General features: G+C 57.4%; 1 protein-coding gene across 4 annotated transcripts in view; it reads right to left on the reverse strand.

Annotated features, from left to right (window-relative positions):
* Positions 1-827: 827 nt before the first annotated feature.
* Positions 828-14,952, reverse strand: part of NRP2 (neuropilin 2) — a 43,657-nt gene continuing 29,532 nt past the window's right edge. For 2 of the 4 annotated variants that reach the window (XM_062579074.1, XM_062579071.1), the window contains 5 exons: positions 12,033-12,301; positions 11,811-11,907; positions 11,414-11,434; positions 6,051-6,119; positions 828-4,355 (listed from right to left, as the gene is read on the reverse strand). In XM_062579074.1, coding sequence (XP_062435058.1) covers positions 4,051-4,355; positions 6,051-6,119; positions 11,414-11,434; positions 11,811-11,907; positions 12,033-12,301 — 761 coding nt within the window. In that variant the 3' untranslated portion in view covers positions 828-4,050. Of the gene's footprint in view, positions 4,356-6,050; positions 6,120-9,488; positions 10,784-11,413; positions 11,435-11,810; positions 11,908-12,032; positions 12,302-14,952 lie in introns of those variants that run through there. The other 2 variants (XM_062579072.1, XM_062579073.1) reach the window with 2 other exon arrangements.

The following is a 14,952-nucleotide window of genomic DNA, read 5'->3' on the forward strand; positions in this document are numbered from 1 at the left end:
TTTTATAATCATTCCTCTGCTTTCAGCTCCTTATCTGCTTGAGCTTTCCCCTGCCTTCCCACTCTTCATGCCTTAAAATCTTTTCATCACCTTCCTCTCTCCTTTTCTTTCCTTTTACTTCGGGGTCTGATGGGGCTTTATTTCTTCTCCTCCGCCAGATTTACGCGAGTTGTCGAGTCCTCCAGCCGTTAGTCTCCGGCCGATGACAGATCTGCCCCCCCCCCCCCCCCGCCCCAGTGTCAGATTCGTGGCTGTTATTAAGGTCCTTTAATATTTTAATGCTCACACCATAAATTTCATTTTCTTCAGGCTCGCACCCGCCGTAGACCTCCCCGGGAAGGGGTTGCCTCCCGAAGCCGCCGGGCTTCGCCGGCGGGTCTTGCAAACCCGCGCTGCTCTGCCGGGCAGCCGGGCGCGAAGCCAGGCCAGGATGCGCTCGCTCTGCAGCCCCGCCACGGCCCCAGAGGGCCAAAATAGCCCGCGGCGCTTGCAAAGAGGCCGGTCTCTCGGCGCGAGGTTGGCAGCCGCTCCGACGGGCGGCGGCGAAGCAGCCCCGCGCCGCGAGCCCGCGGTGGGCGGATAGGAAATTATATCAGCCACATCTGGGAGAACGATTTCCTCCGGGTTTGTAAACGTTTAAGGGAGGAAACGGTAGCAAAATGTCCTCTTTGGCTGCGGCCGCCTTGGCTGCCGGGAGCCCGTGCCTTGGCTGCCGGGAGGTGCCTGGGGCCCGGCGGATCGGCTCTAATTCGCTTTGGTTTGCTGGGTGCTGCGCTTGCACAAAGGAAGAAAGAAAAAAAAAAAGGCTACTGAAACATAATCTCTACCATAATGTTTATTAAATAGTAATTTTAAAAGTTTTTTTTTTATACAAATCATATAAACACAGTTTGATTTTTTTTTGTTTTGTTTCATTTTGTTTTTTGTTTTTTGTTTTTTTTTATACACTGAAGAATCACAGTAAAAGCTCTGTAAGTCCATAAGTCCTGGCTCTGCCAGTGAACGGTCAAACGCCTTGAACTGCAAACCTTGGAGAAGTTCCGTTTCTGCATATAATTCCTTAACGGTTTCATTCCCATGCTCTCTCTCCCCCCCCCCACCGGCACCTTCCCACCAAACGGAATCACTCACCGTCGCAGCCTGCCTCTGGGCAAGGCGTCCTCGCCCTCACCGCCGTGAGGAGGCCGCACCGCGTTTCAGCCACGGCATTCACACTGACCGCCTTTTTTTTTTTTTTTTTTTTTTTTTGATTTTTTTTTCTGAATTTCACAAAGGGAATTGCGACCAGCAAAACCTAACACAGTTGCAGAAGAGGATGCAATGAATTGAATGCACTGACTTCTTGGGTTTTTTTTTTTTTTTTTTGCTTTTTTCTGTTTTGTTTTTTTCTCCCTGTTAAGGTTACAATCGAGCACAGTTTTCCGTAGTAGAACAGTAAAGCACCCAGCAGAGGTAAGTGAGGTATCGGCTTTGCAGCATTTTCGGCCTGCTCCTGCCCGGTGAGTGCACGCGCGTGGTCCCTGTACTAAGCAGCGGGGACCGGGCAAGCCGCGCCGCGGCAGCGCCAAGATCAGCGGTGCACTCCTGCCCCGGGTCAAAAGGTACACGAAACACGAGTCAGTCCCACGGGACGAGTCACAGACACAAGACGGACAGCGATGCACGCGCGTGCGCAAACACACTACTTCTGGAGACACGTATACACGAACCCCGCTCTCTGCACGCCTACTAGACACCGTAACGTTACCTTTTTAATTACACACTTTCACCTACTGTTTGCCTAAGTCGACTTCTACGGCATGGTCCTTTTCCGCTCGCCCTTCCCCTCCCGCGCGGTCGGAGGGGGTAGGCTCATGGAGCAGCAGCAGTCCAGCTTCGGGACGGTCTGGCGCGTCCCCCGTTGCGCGGGGCTGGTACGGGAGGCACGCCAGCAGGAACCGGGGGTGCGAACGGGGGAGCGGAGACACCGTCACGGCCGCTTCTCCCGGGCACACGGTGTGAATCGAGAAAATAATGCTTACGCGTGTAGGAAATGGAGATGCTCTGATGACACAGCTGCTTCAGCAGTAACACGGGCACGGTCCTTAGGGTGGGTAAGGGTGTTTTTTTTTTTTTTCCCCCCTAAAAGCTTGCTGCCTGATGGAGCTTTTCATGACGAACGCTGCTCCTGTTCCCTGACGAACAGCTGTGGCACTGCCCCCGCTCTGCTCCTCTCCAGATGTTCCCCATCTCCCCAGACTCCTGCCCTCCCGGAGGACGTGCTGCAGCGACTGTGCAAACTGGACGTCGCGTCCCGTTGCACCTTCGGCGCTCCACAGTTAGCAAGTGGCGGGGAAGAAAAAAAGCCCAAACCCTTCAATCCCAAACCCAAAAGAGTTTGCTAAAGTAAAATCAGGATATTTCAGGTACTTCCAAAGAGCCTCGTAAAAAAAAGAAAAAAAACCACCAAACCCAACGTGCTGGAAAAGTTCTCACTTCTTATATACGTGCAAGCTGCTTTGGACGATCCACCTGTACTAAATCGGAAATGAAGGCATTGGTTTGGGGCCCAGCGTCTGAATGCTTTTTCTCCATTAAGCTGTCTTCCTCGCGCTCCTGGGTGGAGAGGCACCGGCTGCGGGACAGCACAGCCAGGCCACTCGGAAGTAGAAGGCTAAGACACCTTCGGCGAGGCTCTACGCGGTAGAGATCCAGTGAAGACCAGCAGAGCGCCGGGGAAGGATGAAGGCCTCGCTTCTTGTCTGATACAGCACTGATCATACATCGGATGGAGGAAAAATACTTCTAAGGCACTTGTTCAAAGTAAAAAACAACAACAAAAAAACGTAGCTCATAAATCGGATTACAGGTTTTTGCTACTGATCCGAAGCAGCGTAGCTTTGCTCTGGAGGGGAGACGGTGCCGGCGCCGCAGGAGCCTGCAGCTGCGAGGAGCGGGGAGCACCGCGGAGCCGGTGCGCGGCCCCGGCCGGCGCGCAGGGGGCCCAGGGTCCCGCCGCGGCCCGCTTTCCCACCCCTCCGCTCCTGAGGCCTCCGCCCTGTGCCTCAAGGTCAACGCCTAGGGAAGCCCCCCCTTTCCAAAAGCCTCGGCACTGGGAACCGCATGGACCGTGTCTTTCGTTTGCTGCAATTTTATCCTTATACCAAAAAAAAAAAAAAAAAGGAAAAGAGAAAAAAAGGAAAGAAGGGCAGGATCAAGAGGGGTGAGGAGAGTCGCAGAAAGGCCTTCCTGATGAAGGCCTCAGCTGTTTCAATCCAAGATCTGGATTTAATAAATGGCTCTTATTCACAAATCACTTTAAGGCTCTTCAGCTTCTCTCAAAGAGGTGCTTCTACACATAGGGTTTCCTTTCCATTTTGTTTCTTCATGACTCCGGAAAGCGCTGTTGTTGCCATCGACACTAAAACCTGCATCGTGTCTTTCCCCCTGCCAGGAGCGGGAAGGCCAAAGGCAACAACCTGCTCCCACCTTCAGGACCAGAAACTGCAGCTTCCTGGGTTTAGCATGATGCACACAAATCCCTGCAGCCAACAAAACAATGTCTGGATGGGGGGGTCTAGAATGGACAGGGTCTGGGTGCATGTGTGTATGTGCGTGTGTGTGTGTGTGTCATTTCTAAGGACAGGACAGCTGAAGAAATCCCTCAGCTTTCTCAGCAACTTATCAGAGAAAGGAAGTGGGAAATAACAACCAACACCTAGTTTCTCACATCCAAAAGGTAAACCATCCTCCCGCGCCACGGCTCAGCCGCTCACGTCAGCAGAAAATGAAGACGAACCAACAAACAAGGGTCTCGGCTCCCCGCCTCGCCCTGCACAGTCCGGGTCGTGAAAACGCCCCTCCGGTCCTCGCCGACCTCGACCTGCCGGCCGGGGCCTCGCGGTCGTGGCCGGTGGCGGGAGCAGCGCCTCCCCGCACCCTCGCTGCTCCCGGTCGGGTCGCTTGAGAGTATGGCGTTCAGTTCCCGTAGAAAACAGCAAAAATAAAAAGTCATCCCCACCAGCCCACCTCACCGGACCGCAGTGTTGAGGGAGATCCCGAGGTGGCCCGTCAGGCCTCCGAGCAGCACTTCTGGTGGTTCATTTTGACCTTGTGCTTGATGCCGTCGTAGAGCTCGAAGTTGTAGTTCTCCAGGGTGGTGGAGCTGCGCGAGGACAGGCCGGTGTAGGAGCAGGTGCAGTAGAGCAGCAGCCCGGCACAGATGGCCCCTAGGAGGACGCCGAGGGAGCTCATCGCTATGATGGTGACCAGGATGGGATCCAGGGTGTAGAGCCAGTTCTTTTCTTTGTCCAGCTTCGGAGTTCCTGGAGAGTTAGTAGAGAACAGTGTGTCGTTCCTATCCGATCCAAAGTAATCTGCAGTGAAACGGGCATTTATTATCCAGGGATCATCTTTTCGTTCACACGACACATTTCTTACATAGAGCTGAAATGGCTGAAGCGGCCACCCGCGCTCTCAATCGGTACGTATCGGCAGGGTTCGCTAGCCCCCTTCCAGACGTGCTGAAGCACCCAGTTCCCAAGAAAGTTAGGAGCCCTAATTCCCTTCTTCATCTCAGTCTATGTTAAGAGCATACTAGCATTTTGCACTTGCTGAGACTCTGGTTCATCAAGTGCGACTGAGTTTAAAATTATGGAAGCAATCTGTCACAGCTCCCAGACTTAATTTTCTCCATTTGCAAGTCAAAATGCTATGCAAGCAGCAATTAATGCTTGAAAGTTCAGTTCCATTTGTCCTAACACAAATACAATATATTGACTTTGCAGGGCTGCTTGACGTTGAAAAAGGAAAGAAAGAAAAGAAAACTAATGTCTTTGTCCAGACACCAAGTCACCACTTTAATGTACTTTCCCTAGTGTGTTTTGGCACCTAAACTCCATCGAAGCCAAGACTCCTAGATAATTTCAAGGATTTCTGTCTAACTTCACAAGTAGACACTCATACCATGGAGTTTGCCGTCTGTGCAAAATCATGTCGACACGGGCACTGTCCCCTGGGGTCTACGTCTGGCACCGAGGAAGGGTATAGCTCAGTGAGTGAAAGGTAAGCCACCCTTGCGTCTACAGAGCGGAGCAAAGTTGGATGCTCCTAGAAGGTCAGCCGAGAGAACCTAAATCACACTCTTAACCCAGACAGCACGAGTGCTCGACAAAGCGCTAGGCAGCGACGCGTGGCAAACTGCTGCGTACCAGGTAATGTATCTGCCTTGACCAGACGGGCTTAGCTACAGAGCTGTAACTCACTGGCGTTATTTGCTGCTTTCCTGCCGGCGGGCTGTGGATCACGGTCTCTGCTACGCCGCGGGGCACGGTGCGGCGGGCAAGCCCCTCACCGAGCGTTAGCGGGGCACCCGTGACAGGTGTCCGTCAGGCACGCTGCCTCTCCGGAGGCCTGCCACGTACAGCCCTGGCGGCCTCCGTGAGGCAGGGAAGGGGCTCGCTCTCTCAAAAAACACACAGCAATGAGACCTGGGCTTCAGACTCGAGGCCAGAGCCTCCGCCAGGGTCCAGGGATTTCAGCAGCACTGAGCTCCTTCGCTTGCCGGAGGGCAGCCCGTTTGGGGAGGCTAGGGGAATTTCTGAGAGCCAGGCAGGATAAGCGGGTTTCAAAGCACAAACCTCCTCTCAGACTGCTAAAGACTTGGCTTCAGCCGAGCTGTTTTTGCTTTCTCTTAGCCCTTCATCACGACTGCCTAGAACTGGTGGTATAAAGATGGACCTACAGAAGGGAGGAACGACTGTAAAATAGAGGAAAAGAACGATAACTAATTTGTCCAAGACTACGTGAGAGGCCCACAGGGAGGCCAAACGAAGGTGAGGTTCCTAATTCCCTGCTTCTTCACCTTGCACAGCTCTGCACGATGCGGCAGAGCAGAGGCAGGTGTCTAGGAGTCCCACCACAACCGGCGACAGCCCGACAGAAAGGCTGTGCCAGCCCTCTGCTATCCCCAGCCACAGGGGATGTCTCCAGGGCCGGGAATAACCGTGGCACCTGACGCTGAAAAACGAGCTCCTCCCAGATAAATCGCCACGCGGCATTTCAGTACCAACCATGATCGTCGTCGTCTTCAAAGCCTTGCTCGGGGATGGGAAAGTCATCCTCCATTCTCGGGAAGTTCACTAGAACAACAAAATGGGAAGCACCGTTCGTTTAAAAAGGCCATTCAGGGGCATTATTGCCGATGGTCCCTTGGTTATGGGACCTGCCAGAAGAAAACAGTATTTGAACTACTGCAAAGTTCCTCCTTATGCGGCCAAAGTCAGCAAATACTCTTGCACACTCGTGACAACAACAGGATCTTCTCACTACATCACATTTCATGTCTATCAAATGACCAGCTTTTAAGAAGAGACAGAGACAGACTAAAAAGCAGAGAATCCAGGTAACTTGAACAGCACTAAAATATTGTCATTGGTGCCTTCATAATGGCCATAATTCACTATTAACATGTTTCTGGGTATTATCCTTGTAACTTTCAATAGGATCTTAGTACCCATCATTACTTTCCATTAATGCTAGAGCCATTTAGCACACTCTACTTTTCATCTTTCCCAGTACATCTTAGTGGACACAGAGCTCCAGTGACCCAGTTTCTCTTTGGGTTTCAGATAAATTCATAGTAATTTGAGGAACTCATGTATCATCATTATACGTTTTAATGCAAAACCTGGTTGAAATGGGGAGAGTGGTAAATAGGTGTCCATATCTAGGCATTTACGTTAACGTCTCTCTAATCCAAGTTCCTTTTAGTGATGACATTTCTTTTTTTGCTATTCAGCACACAATCAAGCACTACACATACACAGCAAGCACTAGTAACCAAATGCATAAACCGCAGTCTGAGCAGAGGTAAGTTATTTTTCTGTGTAGTCTTCCTGGCTTTATCTCTGCGAATAGGAATGATGTTTCTTTTCAGTGCTCCGGAAGAAAATGCCCTTTCGTTTCAACCTGCTTAGGCTTTTCAAAGCTGACTGCAACTTGGGGGGGGGATCCTGCGCCCCGGTGCTAATGGTCTTTTCCCAAATACCCATTCTGGAGCATTGCCTTCCGCCCTCCTTGCTCGAAGGATTCAAGGCTTGCTTTGACTGCTCGACTGGACTCGGCAAGGGGGACGCCTAGGAGACGACACTTGTCCCTTCCGGCGATCAGCTTTGCGTTAGCGAGCCGGCTAATTACGCTGACGCCAGGCTGCTGTGAGCTTGTTGAGGAAACAGAGGTGCACAACACCTTCTGTAAATCCTCGTTTTAGCAGCGAGCTCACACGATTTCTCAACGCTTCCCGAAGTGACGGGCCCAGATGGCAACATCTTCGCGCTGGGAGAAGTGCCCGAGGGCCTCGTGCTAACGTTCAGAGCTGAGCACGTGGAAAATAACTTGCAAAGCAGTTCACGCTCGCAGGCGCCTGCTTCGCTCGTCTTCAGCCGCCTGAAGACGAGCGGCGACGCTCCGCCACCAGCCTCGCCCATACAACCCTATGGATAGCGTAGGTTGCACGAACGTAGGCAAAGGTGGGAACCGGACCGTAGCCTGCAAAAGGAGGCCAGGTACTAAGGAAAGCAGGTAGAAGTCTTCTGCCGTTCCGTGTCCCAGCTCCTCCGAATTTTATGCGAAAACACATTAGCAATTCGATGCTTTGTTATTTCCCTGCGTAGTTTGGGGAGGAGAAGCCAGGGAAAGAAAGCATCAAGCGTAATCAGCGCTTTCCAACGCGCCCCAGCTCTTCGCGCCTGAATGGAAGGAGCACTGGGAAACCCGGAAAAGCGAATGTTTATACAAAAACCCTAACCCCAAGTCTACCTCCTCCTTCAGCGATTTCCTCAACTCCCTGTGCTAATACGACTCTAACTTGTGCTTAAGAGCTCTCTTCCTCCTCGTCGCTTCGCCTCTCTCCTCGGGCCTGTGGTAGCACCTTATTAATCGGTTTTCCGCAGGCCCTTTTATTGCTGTCAAATTGTACGTCATGTCAGGCAGCGCTCTACGCCGGCTATGGAAAAATACAACTCCACGTTGCTTTTTGCATACCGGGGTTTCTTGAGTCGTTAGCGAACATCAGCGCTGGCTGCGTGGCTGTCTGCGGGAAGGGGAGCTGGCGGTCTCCGCTCGCTGCCTAGCGGAGACCTTTTCCCGTCACGGAAGATAGCCCGGTATTTGTCACTAATTAGGCTCCTTAGCGACAAATCTCAGCAATATCGTCGCAAACGGAGCAGGCCGTGAAAACAGCCCACAGAAAAACCCCGCAAGCTCTTGGGCACGACGAGAAAAAGCGTGCGCAGCCCCGTCCTGGGGAAACGGAGAGCTTCCCTCTGAAGGGAAGGATCTGCAGAGGCTGAGCAGCCGTAACGCACATCCGCTTTAAAGCAGCAGCGGCGATGGGAGGGCTTGGGAGGAAGAGGAGGAGGAGGAAGAGGGGACTCCCGGCCCTTGCGTGCACCAGCGGAGTGCACGCAAGGGCCAGCTCTGCCCGCGCCGTTTCTTCTCCCCTTCCTCGCGGGCAAGCCGCCAGCCACCCTCTCCCTCTCCTTTTCCTCCCGCGTTGCACATATTTGCTTTGAAATCCGCTTGGACGCTCACGCGCGTGCACAAAACACGGACTACAAGTGCATGGGCTTCGCCGAGCCGCACAACCAAAGCAGACGCAAAAAAATAAAAATAATAAAAATAAGTAAAAAAGGGAAAAGAAACAGCGAGACACGGGTCTCACTGGCGAAGAAAGGGGAGAGAGGGAGAGAGGGGGGGAGAGAGGGAGAGAGGGAGAGAGAGAGAGAGAGAGGTTTGTATAAAAATAGCGTCATTTTATTACATTCCACACAATACATCTCCAAATTTCCACAAGATAATTTTTTTTTTTCCACACACAGGCAACTGGGCAACGCTGGGGACGTCGCGGCTTGAGGAGCAGGGGGGAAGGAGGAGGAGGAGGGGGGTAAAAACCTTGACGTGACCTTTCGTCTTTGGTGATTTGGGTTTTACAGACCGGGTGCCACCCCGCGCTCGCCGCCTCGCAGGCGAGTTTAGGACTGGGCAGGGATGCGACCGCAAACAAGATAGAAAAAAAAAAAAAAAATTGCTCCTCACTGGAGGTATTTTTTTTTTTTTTTTTTTTTTTGCCTGCAAACAGGTCGGAGCGATCGATTCCGGCCGCTTTCCCACGCGGTCAGGCAGCGATTTGGATAAGGCATATTTTTTTTTAATTTTTTTTTCTTTTCTCCCCGCCGCGGGAGCGGAGCGGGAGGCCGCGCGCCGCCCTCCGAGCCGGCCGCGGCTGCGAGTCGGGCGGAGGGACGGAAACGAAACCGGCAGGAGCGCGACCCCGAACCGCAGCGGCGCGGGGGGGCCACGCTCGCCTCGTCACCGGCCCCAGCAGCGAGACGCGGAGGAGCCCTTCGCCCCCCGCCGTCCCCCCACCCCACCCCGTGCAAAAGCAAGACCGTCGGCGCCCCGAGCGATGCCGCTTGCAAAATAAATACCCCCCCCCCCACCCCCGGGCTCGCGAAGCTGCGGGCTGCCCTTCGCGGATGCGGACCCAGCGATCGCCGCCAGCTTCTCCGGCGTAAGGCAACTTCAAGCGGGCTCGCCGGCGGGCAGGGGGCGAGGAGGGTGTCCCCCCCCCAACCCCGCTCCGCCCCGAGAAATGGCTGTGGGGCCGCGCTGGCTGCGGAAAAGGGTCAAGGTGGAAAAGCCTCGGGTTTTCGGAGGTTTCCGGACCCCCCCCTCCGGGCTCCCGCAGGCCCCGCGCGAGGCGCCCGCTGCCGCTGCCCGGCCTGCCCTCGTCTTCCCGCTTCGCACCCGGGGCGGCGGCGCCGTCGAACACGAAACCCAGCCGACGCTGGATAAGGCAACAAAAAAAAGCATCGCGCCCTTCCCCAAGGAAGCCGATCGGGGTACGGGTCCTAAACGGGGGGTCCCAGACCTGCCAGAGGGCAGGCAGCGGGGCGGGGATTAAAAAAAAGGGGGGGAAAAATTAAAAAAAAAGAAAAAGCATTCCCTGTGCAAGTAGAAGCCATACAAGCAACTGAGAAAGGGGCTGCTCTAAATATACATTCAGTCCGCCAGCCGGCCGCACGCGCTCCCGCGCACGCTTACGTCCGCGGATTTAGCGCGCCGGCTCCCGGGCTCGCCGGCAAGCTCCCTCACAGGTCGCCTGCCGGGAGGAGGAGGGAAAAAACCAAACCAAAAAAAGAAAAAACCCAAAAACAAACGAACGAGGACCCGAAAGGAAAGGACGGGAGGCCTCCGGCCCGGGGGGAGCAGCGGCGGGGCGGGCGGCAGGAGGCGCGGGCCGGCACGCCGGCGGTCCCGGGTTGGCAAAGGGTCCGTCCAGGATCGGGGGCGGGCCGGGGGGGGGCGCGGAGCGGTCCGAGAGTTCACACATAGGCCGGGCGAAGGAGGAAAGTGCAAAACTGAGGCAACGTTATCTGCAGTCTCAAGTGTCTGTCTGTCTGTCTGCGTTTTTTTTTTTTTTTTTTTTTTGGCGTGGCGCTCGCCGCCGTCCCGCCGGGCTCTCAGCGGCGCGCGCCGGGCTCCCGCTCTAGCTTTATGGTTAGGGTGGGCTCCACGGCCCCGGGGGCCCCGTTGGCATAGTGGGAGGTTTTGTAGGCGATGGCGTGATCGCTCTTCTTGGCCGCATAGCGGAAGCGGTGGTAGTGGAGCACCAGGGCCAGCGCGACGGAGACCAGCACCGCAACAGCACCTCCGGCGGCAATAACGTAATACCAGTAGGCTGGGATGGGCTGCACTGACACCGTGTCCACTGTGGGCTCCGTCCCTGGCGGCAGGGTTGCCCCTGGGGAGGAGACACAGAACAGGGTTGCGAGGCGGGAGGCGAGCGGACGCGCGCCGAGAAAGGACCGTCGCGATTACTTGCGCCGACTTCCCGCGACGGCGGGGCCGCGGACCTCCGGCGCCCGCGCCTCCGGGCCGAGCGCAAGCGGCGGCGCACCGCGGCGGAGCCCCCGTCACCGGCTCCGGGGCCACCGGCGCCTTTCTCTTCACCTGCCCCTCGTTTCGGCGGCGCTCCCCGTCCCCTGCTCCCGTCCTCGGTCCGGCCGAGCACCGGCGAGCCCAGATCGCCCAGCGCTGCGGCGCACCGGGCCGGCCGGGGCGGGGACGGCGCTGCCGCCGGCGCCGAGCCCCCGGCAGAGCCCCCCGGGAGCCCCCGGCAGAGCCCCCCGGGAGCCGCCGGCGGCCCCCTCTCCCTCCCGCCGCGGCTCCCGCCCGGCGCCCCGGCACAGCGGGGCTCGGCGTGCGCCCCGGGAATCGGCGAGGGCGGCTTCTCCCGCGCTTGCCCCGGCCCCGCTCGGGGTGATTGCCGCTCGCGCAAGCACCCGATCCCCCCTCTGGTTTTGGGCCCGTGCCGCCGGAGAGGAAGCACTCAGACGAGCGCGGCTTTTACCTGGAGCGTAGGAGTTCTCACCTGGGAAGGCTGTGATGGGCTCTGCAAAGGACAACGAGCAAACAAAAACCCTCGGGTTAGGGCAGGAGTTTCGGTCCTCGGGGAAAACACCTCCTAGGCTGGGGGTCACGCGGAGGCAGCCTGAGTCACCCAGAGGCAAACCCCCACCCGGCCCCGCGACGAAACCCCTAAAATGCCGGCGCGGCCGGCGCCTTTCCCCCCCTACGCCCTCGCTGCCTTGCACGCGGAAGAAAACCCACCCAGCTTTCGGCCCGCCCTGAGGAACGGGGACTTGTAGGGCGAGAACTTCTCTTGCCGGTACCGCTGCTGTAAAACCCCTCTGCACAGCCCCCCCGCTCGCCCCACGGCTCCCGCAGCCCGGCCCCCCCGTCTTTGGGGGTCCCGGCGCAGCACCTACCCATGCAGCTCTCCAGGGGGATGTCCGTGCCCAGGCGGACGTCGTCGAGGGCGAGCGCTCCCGGGTGGCCGCCGCGGAGGAACCCCTCGAACACGATCTGCGGGGAGGCGGGACGGAGGCGTCACCGGTGGGGTGGACCCGGTGGGGTGGGGACCCGGTGGGGTGGGGTGGGGGGGACCCGGCGGGGGGGGGGGGGACGAGCCGCGCCGCGCCGCGCCTCACCCGGTACTCCTCCTCGTAGCTGGGCAGGATGATGCGGCCCTCGCGCCACTCGTCGCCCTGGTCCTCGGCGACGACCCACAGCGCCGTGCTCTCCCGGCTGGCCTCCCGCCACACGCGCAGCGCCGCCCCGCCGCCGCCGCCGCCCCGCGCCTGGTAGCGGAAGACCATGCAGGCGGCGCTGCGGGGCAGGCGGACGGCGGGGCTGACGAGCCGGGCGCGCCGGGCCTCCCGCCTCCCGCTGCTCCGCAGCTGCAGGTGGCTCCTGCCGCCTGTTCGGGAAAGCAAAACCCGGGCGCGTCACTTTGGGCGGCCGCTCGCACCGAGCGCCTCGCGCCCGGCCCTCGGCCGGGGACGACGGATGGGGCCCCGCCTGGAAGCGGGGCAGGGCCGCGAGGGCCGCGGAGATGTCCCCCGGGGCCACCTTCTCCGCCAGACAGCTGGGCCCACCGGGGTGCGCGCGGGGGCGCTTGGGGGGCTGGCTTTCGGGCGGCCGAAAAGGGGGATACGCAAGGCAAACCGCGAGCCCCGCTCCTGGGTTGTGTTTTTTTTTTTTTTTTTTTTTTTTCCCATAACGCAGCAAACGCTCGACGCCCGAGCACGGCGAGGCGTAACGAGTCACCGAGGTCTCGTGTAACTCACTCCGGGCCTCTTCAAAGCCAAAAAAAAAAACCCCCTCCTCGTTGGGGGACAGGCCGTTACACGCGCTCTCCTAATGAGCCCCCGCGTCCCCAGGGGCGCGGAGCGGCCGCGAGTCCCGCCGGCTGCCCCGGGGAGGGCTCCGGGTCCCCGCGGACCGGACGCCGGCTCCAGCCTGACGCCTAGGCGGTCACCGTCCGCCCCGTCCGGAGCGAGGCCGCCGGGCAGCCGCTCTCGTGGACTGCAGCAAAGAAACCTTAACAGAGAAAGTTTCTTTTTTTTTTTTCCCTTTTTCTTTCTTTTTTTAAGATCCCATGGGAAAAACACACGGATGGTGAAGGGTCAGCACCAGCTTAAAAACAGCTCAAGATTTGTTTTCCTTACAGAAGAAGCTCTTACGAAACTTCGGAGCACTGCAAGCATTCCCCGGCTGGAAAGGCTCCGGAACAAACAAACCTCTCCCGGAGCGCCGAGAGCCGCACGCTCCGGAGCGCGCCGGGACACAGCACCTCTGCTCCCTGAAGCTGCCTAGATGCAGCTCGGGGCGACCTTCTTACAGACGGGGAGCGCCTGAAAAATCCACGCCGGGGGAACTCCTGGCAGGGGAAAGGGAGCGAGTGTATTTTGTCGGGCTTGCGAAGGGCAGGGTGACAGCTGGAGCCGTGCCAGGTTTCTGCCCAGCTGGACGCCTTGGTCCGCTTTCACCAGCGGGGTCCCCAGAAGCGTAAGGGGAGCTGGTAGGGGAGGACGTGGAGCTCATCCGTGGTGCTAAGAGCCCAAGGAACACGGGGCTAAAAAAAGACACGCAGAGCTGCCTGAAAGAGTATCTTGGAAATAAAAATAGTGGAACGAGAGCAGTGGGTGTCTTGTCAGTCCCGAGAAGAAGCTCTCCATGCCAAAGACGGGGAGAAATTGCATGCAGCGCACAAAATGAAATCAGGAGATATCTGAGGAATTCAGGCCCGTCTCTCAACAGACTTTTCTAATCAAATGCCTCACAGAAGATATTTCAACATGGTCATTTCCTTCCCCCTCTCTCTCATGCATGCTGAGCCAGGGCTCCTCCTTCCGTGATTATTTTTTTCCATTTTAATTCTATTTTTTTTGTTGTTTTGGCATTTTCAGAAGAAACAGAAACACCTCCCGCACGGCTCTTAAAGGCGCAGGGTGTTTCCTCGCCGCCGCGGAGCGGCCGCGGGCTCCGGCCAGCGCCCTTAAGTCCGAGGCAACGGGGCTGCAGCAGCTTCGCCTTCCCGCCGGTGCTTGCCCAGCCTCCAAGCCAAGCACAGCTGCTCCCCCTCACCCAACTGCTCACCCCGGGGTGGGGAATTCATGAGGAAAGACCACCCCGAACCAGGGCTTTTCATCCCTCGCTCCCTGCAGGGCGAGTTTTGGAAGCAGACACGCAGTGCCGGAGGCAGTGTGACGGGAAAGGCAGCAGCAGGAGGAGGAGGAGGAGGAGGAGGAGGAGGAGGAGGAGGCAGCAGCCAGAGCTCCCCGGCCAGGGGCTCGCCCGGCCACTGCTTCGTGCTCTGCCGGTTTCTTCCAGGAGTTGCATGCGGAGGGAAGGAGCAAAGCTGCTTCCCTCTGCAGGCTCCCGAAGCGCGGCGCTGCCTTTGCCAGCCGGCCCCTTCGCAGCCCACGGGCCGGCCGGACGCTCGCACGCTACGGCCAACTAATTGCAGGGAGGCTCGGGGGAGAGGAAATGAAATGAAAAATTGAGTCTGAGTTATAAAAATAAGTAATTTTTATCCTACTTGCAGGAGGCTTATATTAATTAAACATTATTAGAGCGCCTGGGGTGGGGAGGGTTATTAAGCCTGGGGCTGGCTCTAAGTGTTCTCTCCCGTTGCCTGAAGGCTCCAGCGATCTCCAGATACTAATCTTCTGAAGCACTCAAATGCTGAAGAGATAAACACTTGAAATATGAACATGTTTTTCTCCGTAGCAGACACCGCGACCCTGCGGCGCGCCAAAGACCTTGCCAGGTGTCCGCACAGGCGGCACCCCGGCACCTCCCCGAGAAACGCTGGGCACCGCGGGAGCCGTGGAGAAAAGCGGTGTGTGCGTTCGCGTGGGGCTGATCTGTGTGTGGAGACGTAGCAGATTCTCCTCTTCCCATATGTTTCTGGAATACATATTTTCCTCTTTAGCGCTGCCTACCAGGTGTTGGCTGCACGGCTTTCCAACTGGCTGGCAGCACCGCCAATCTGGCCGGCGCCTCTGCCAGGTGGCTAACAGGTTCGCCCGAATGTTTGCATCTTGAGATGCAACCTTCCCTTGG

Source organism: Rhea pennata, chromosome 6 (genome assembly GCF_028389875.1).
Source record: "Rhea pennata isolate bPtePen1 chromosome 6, bPtePen1.pri, whole genome shotgun sequence".
NCBI classification, from domain to species: Eukaryota; Metazoa; Chordata; class Aves; order Rheiformes; family Rheidae; genus Rhea; species Rhea pennata.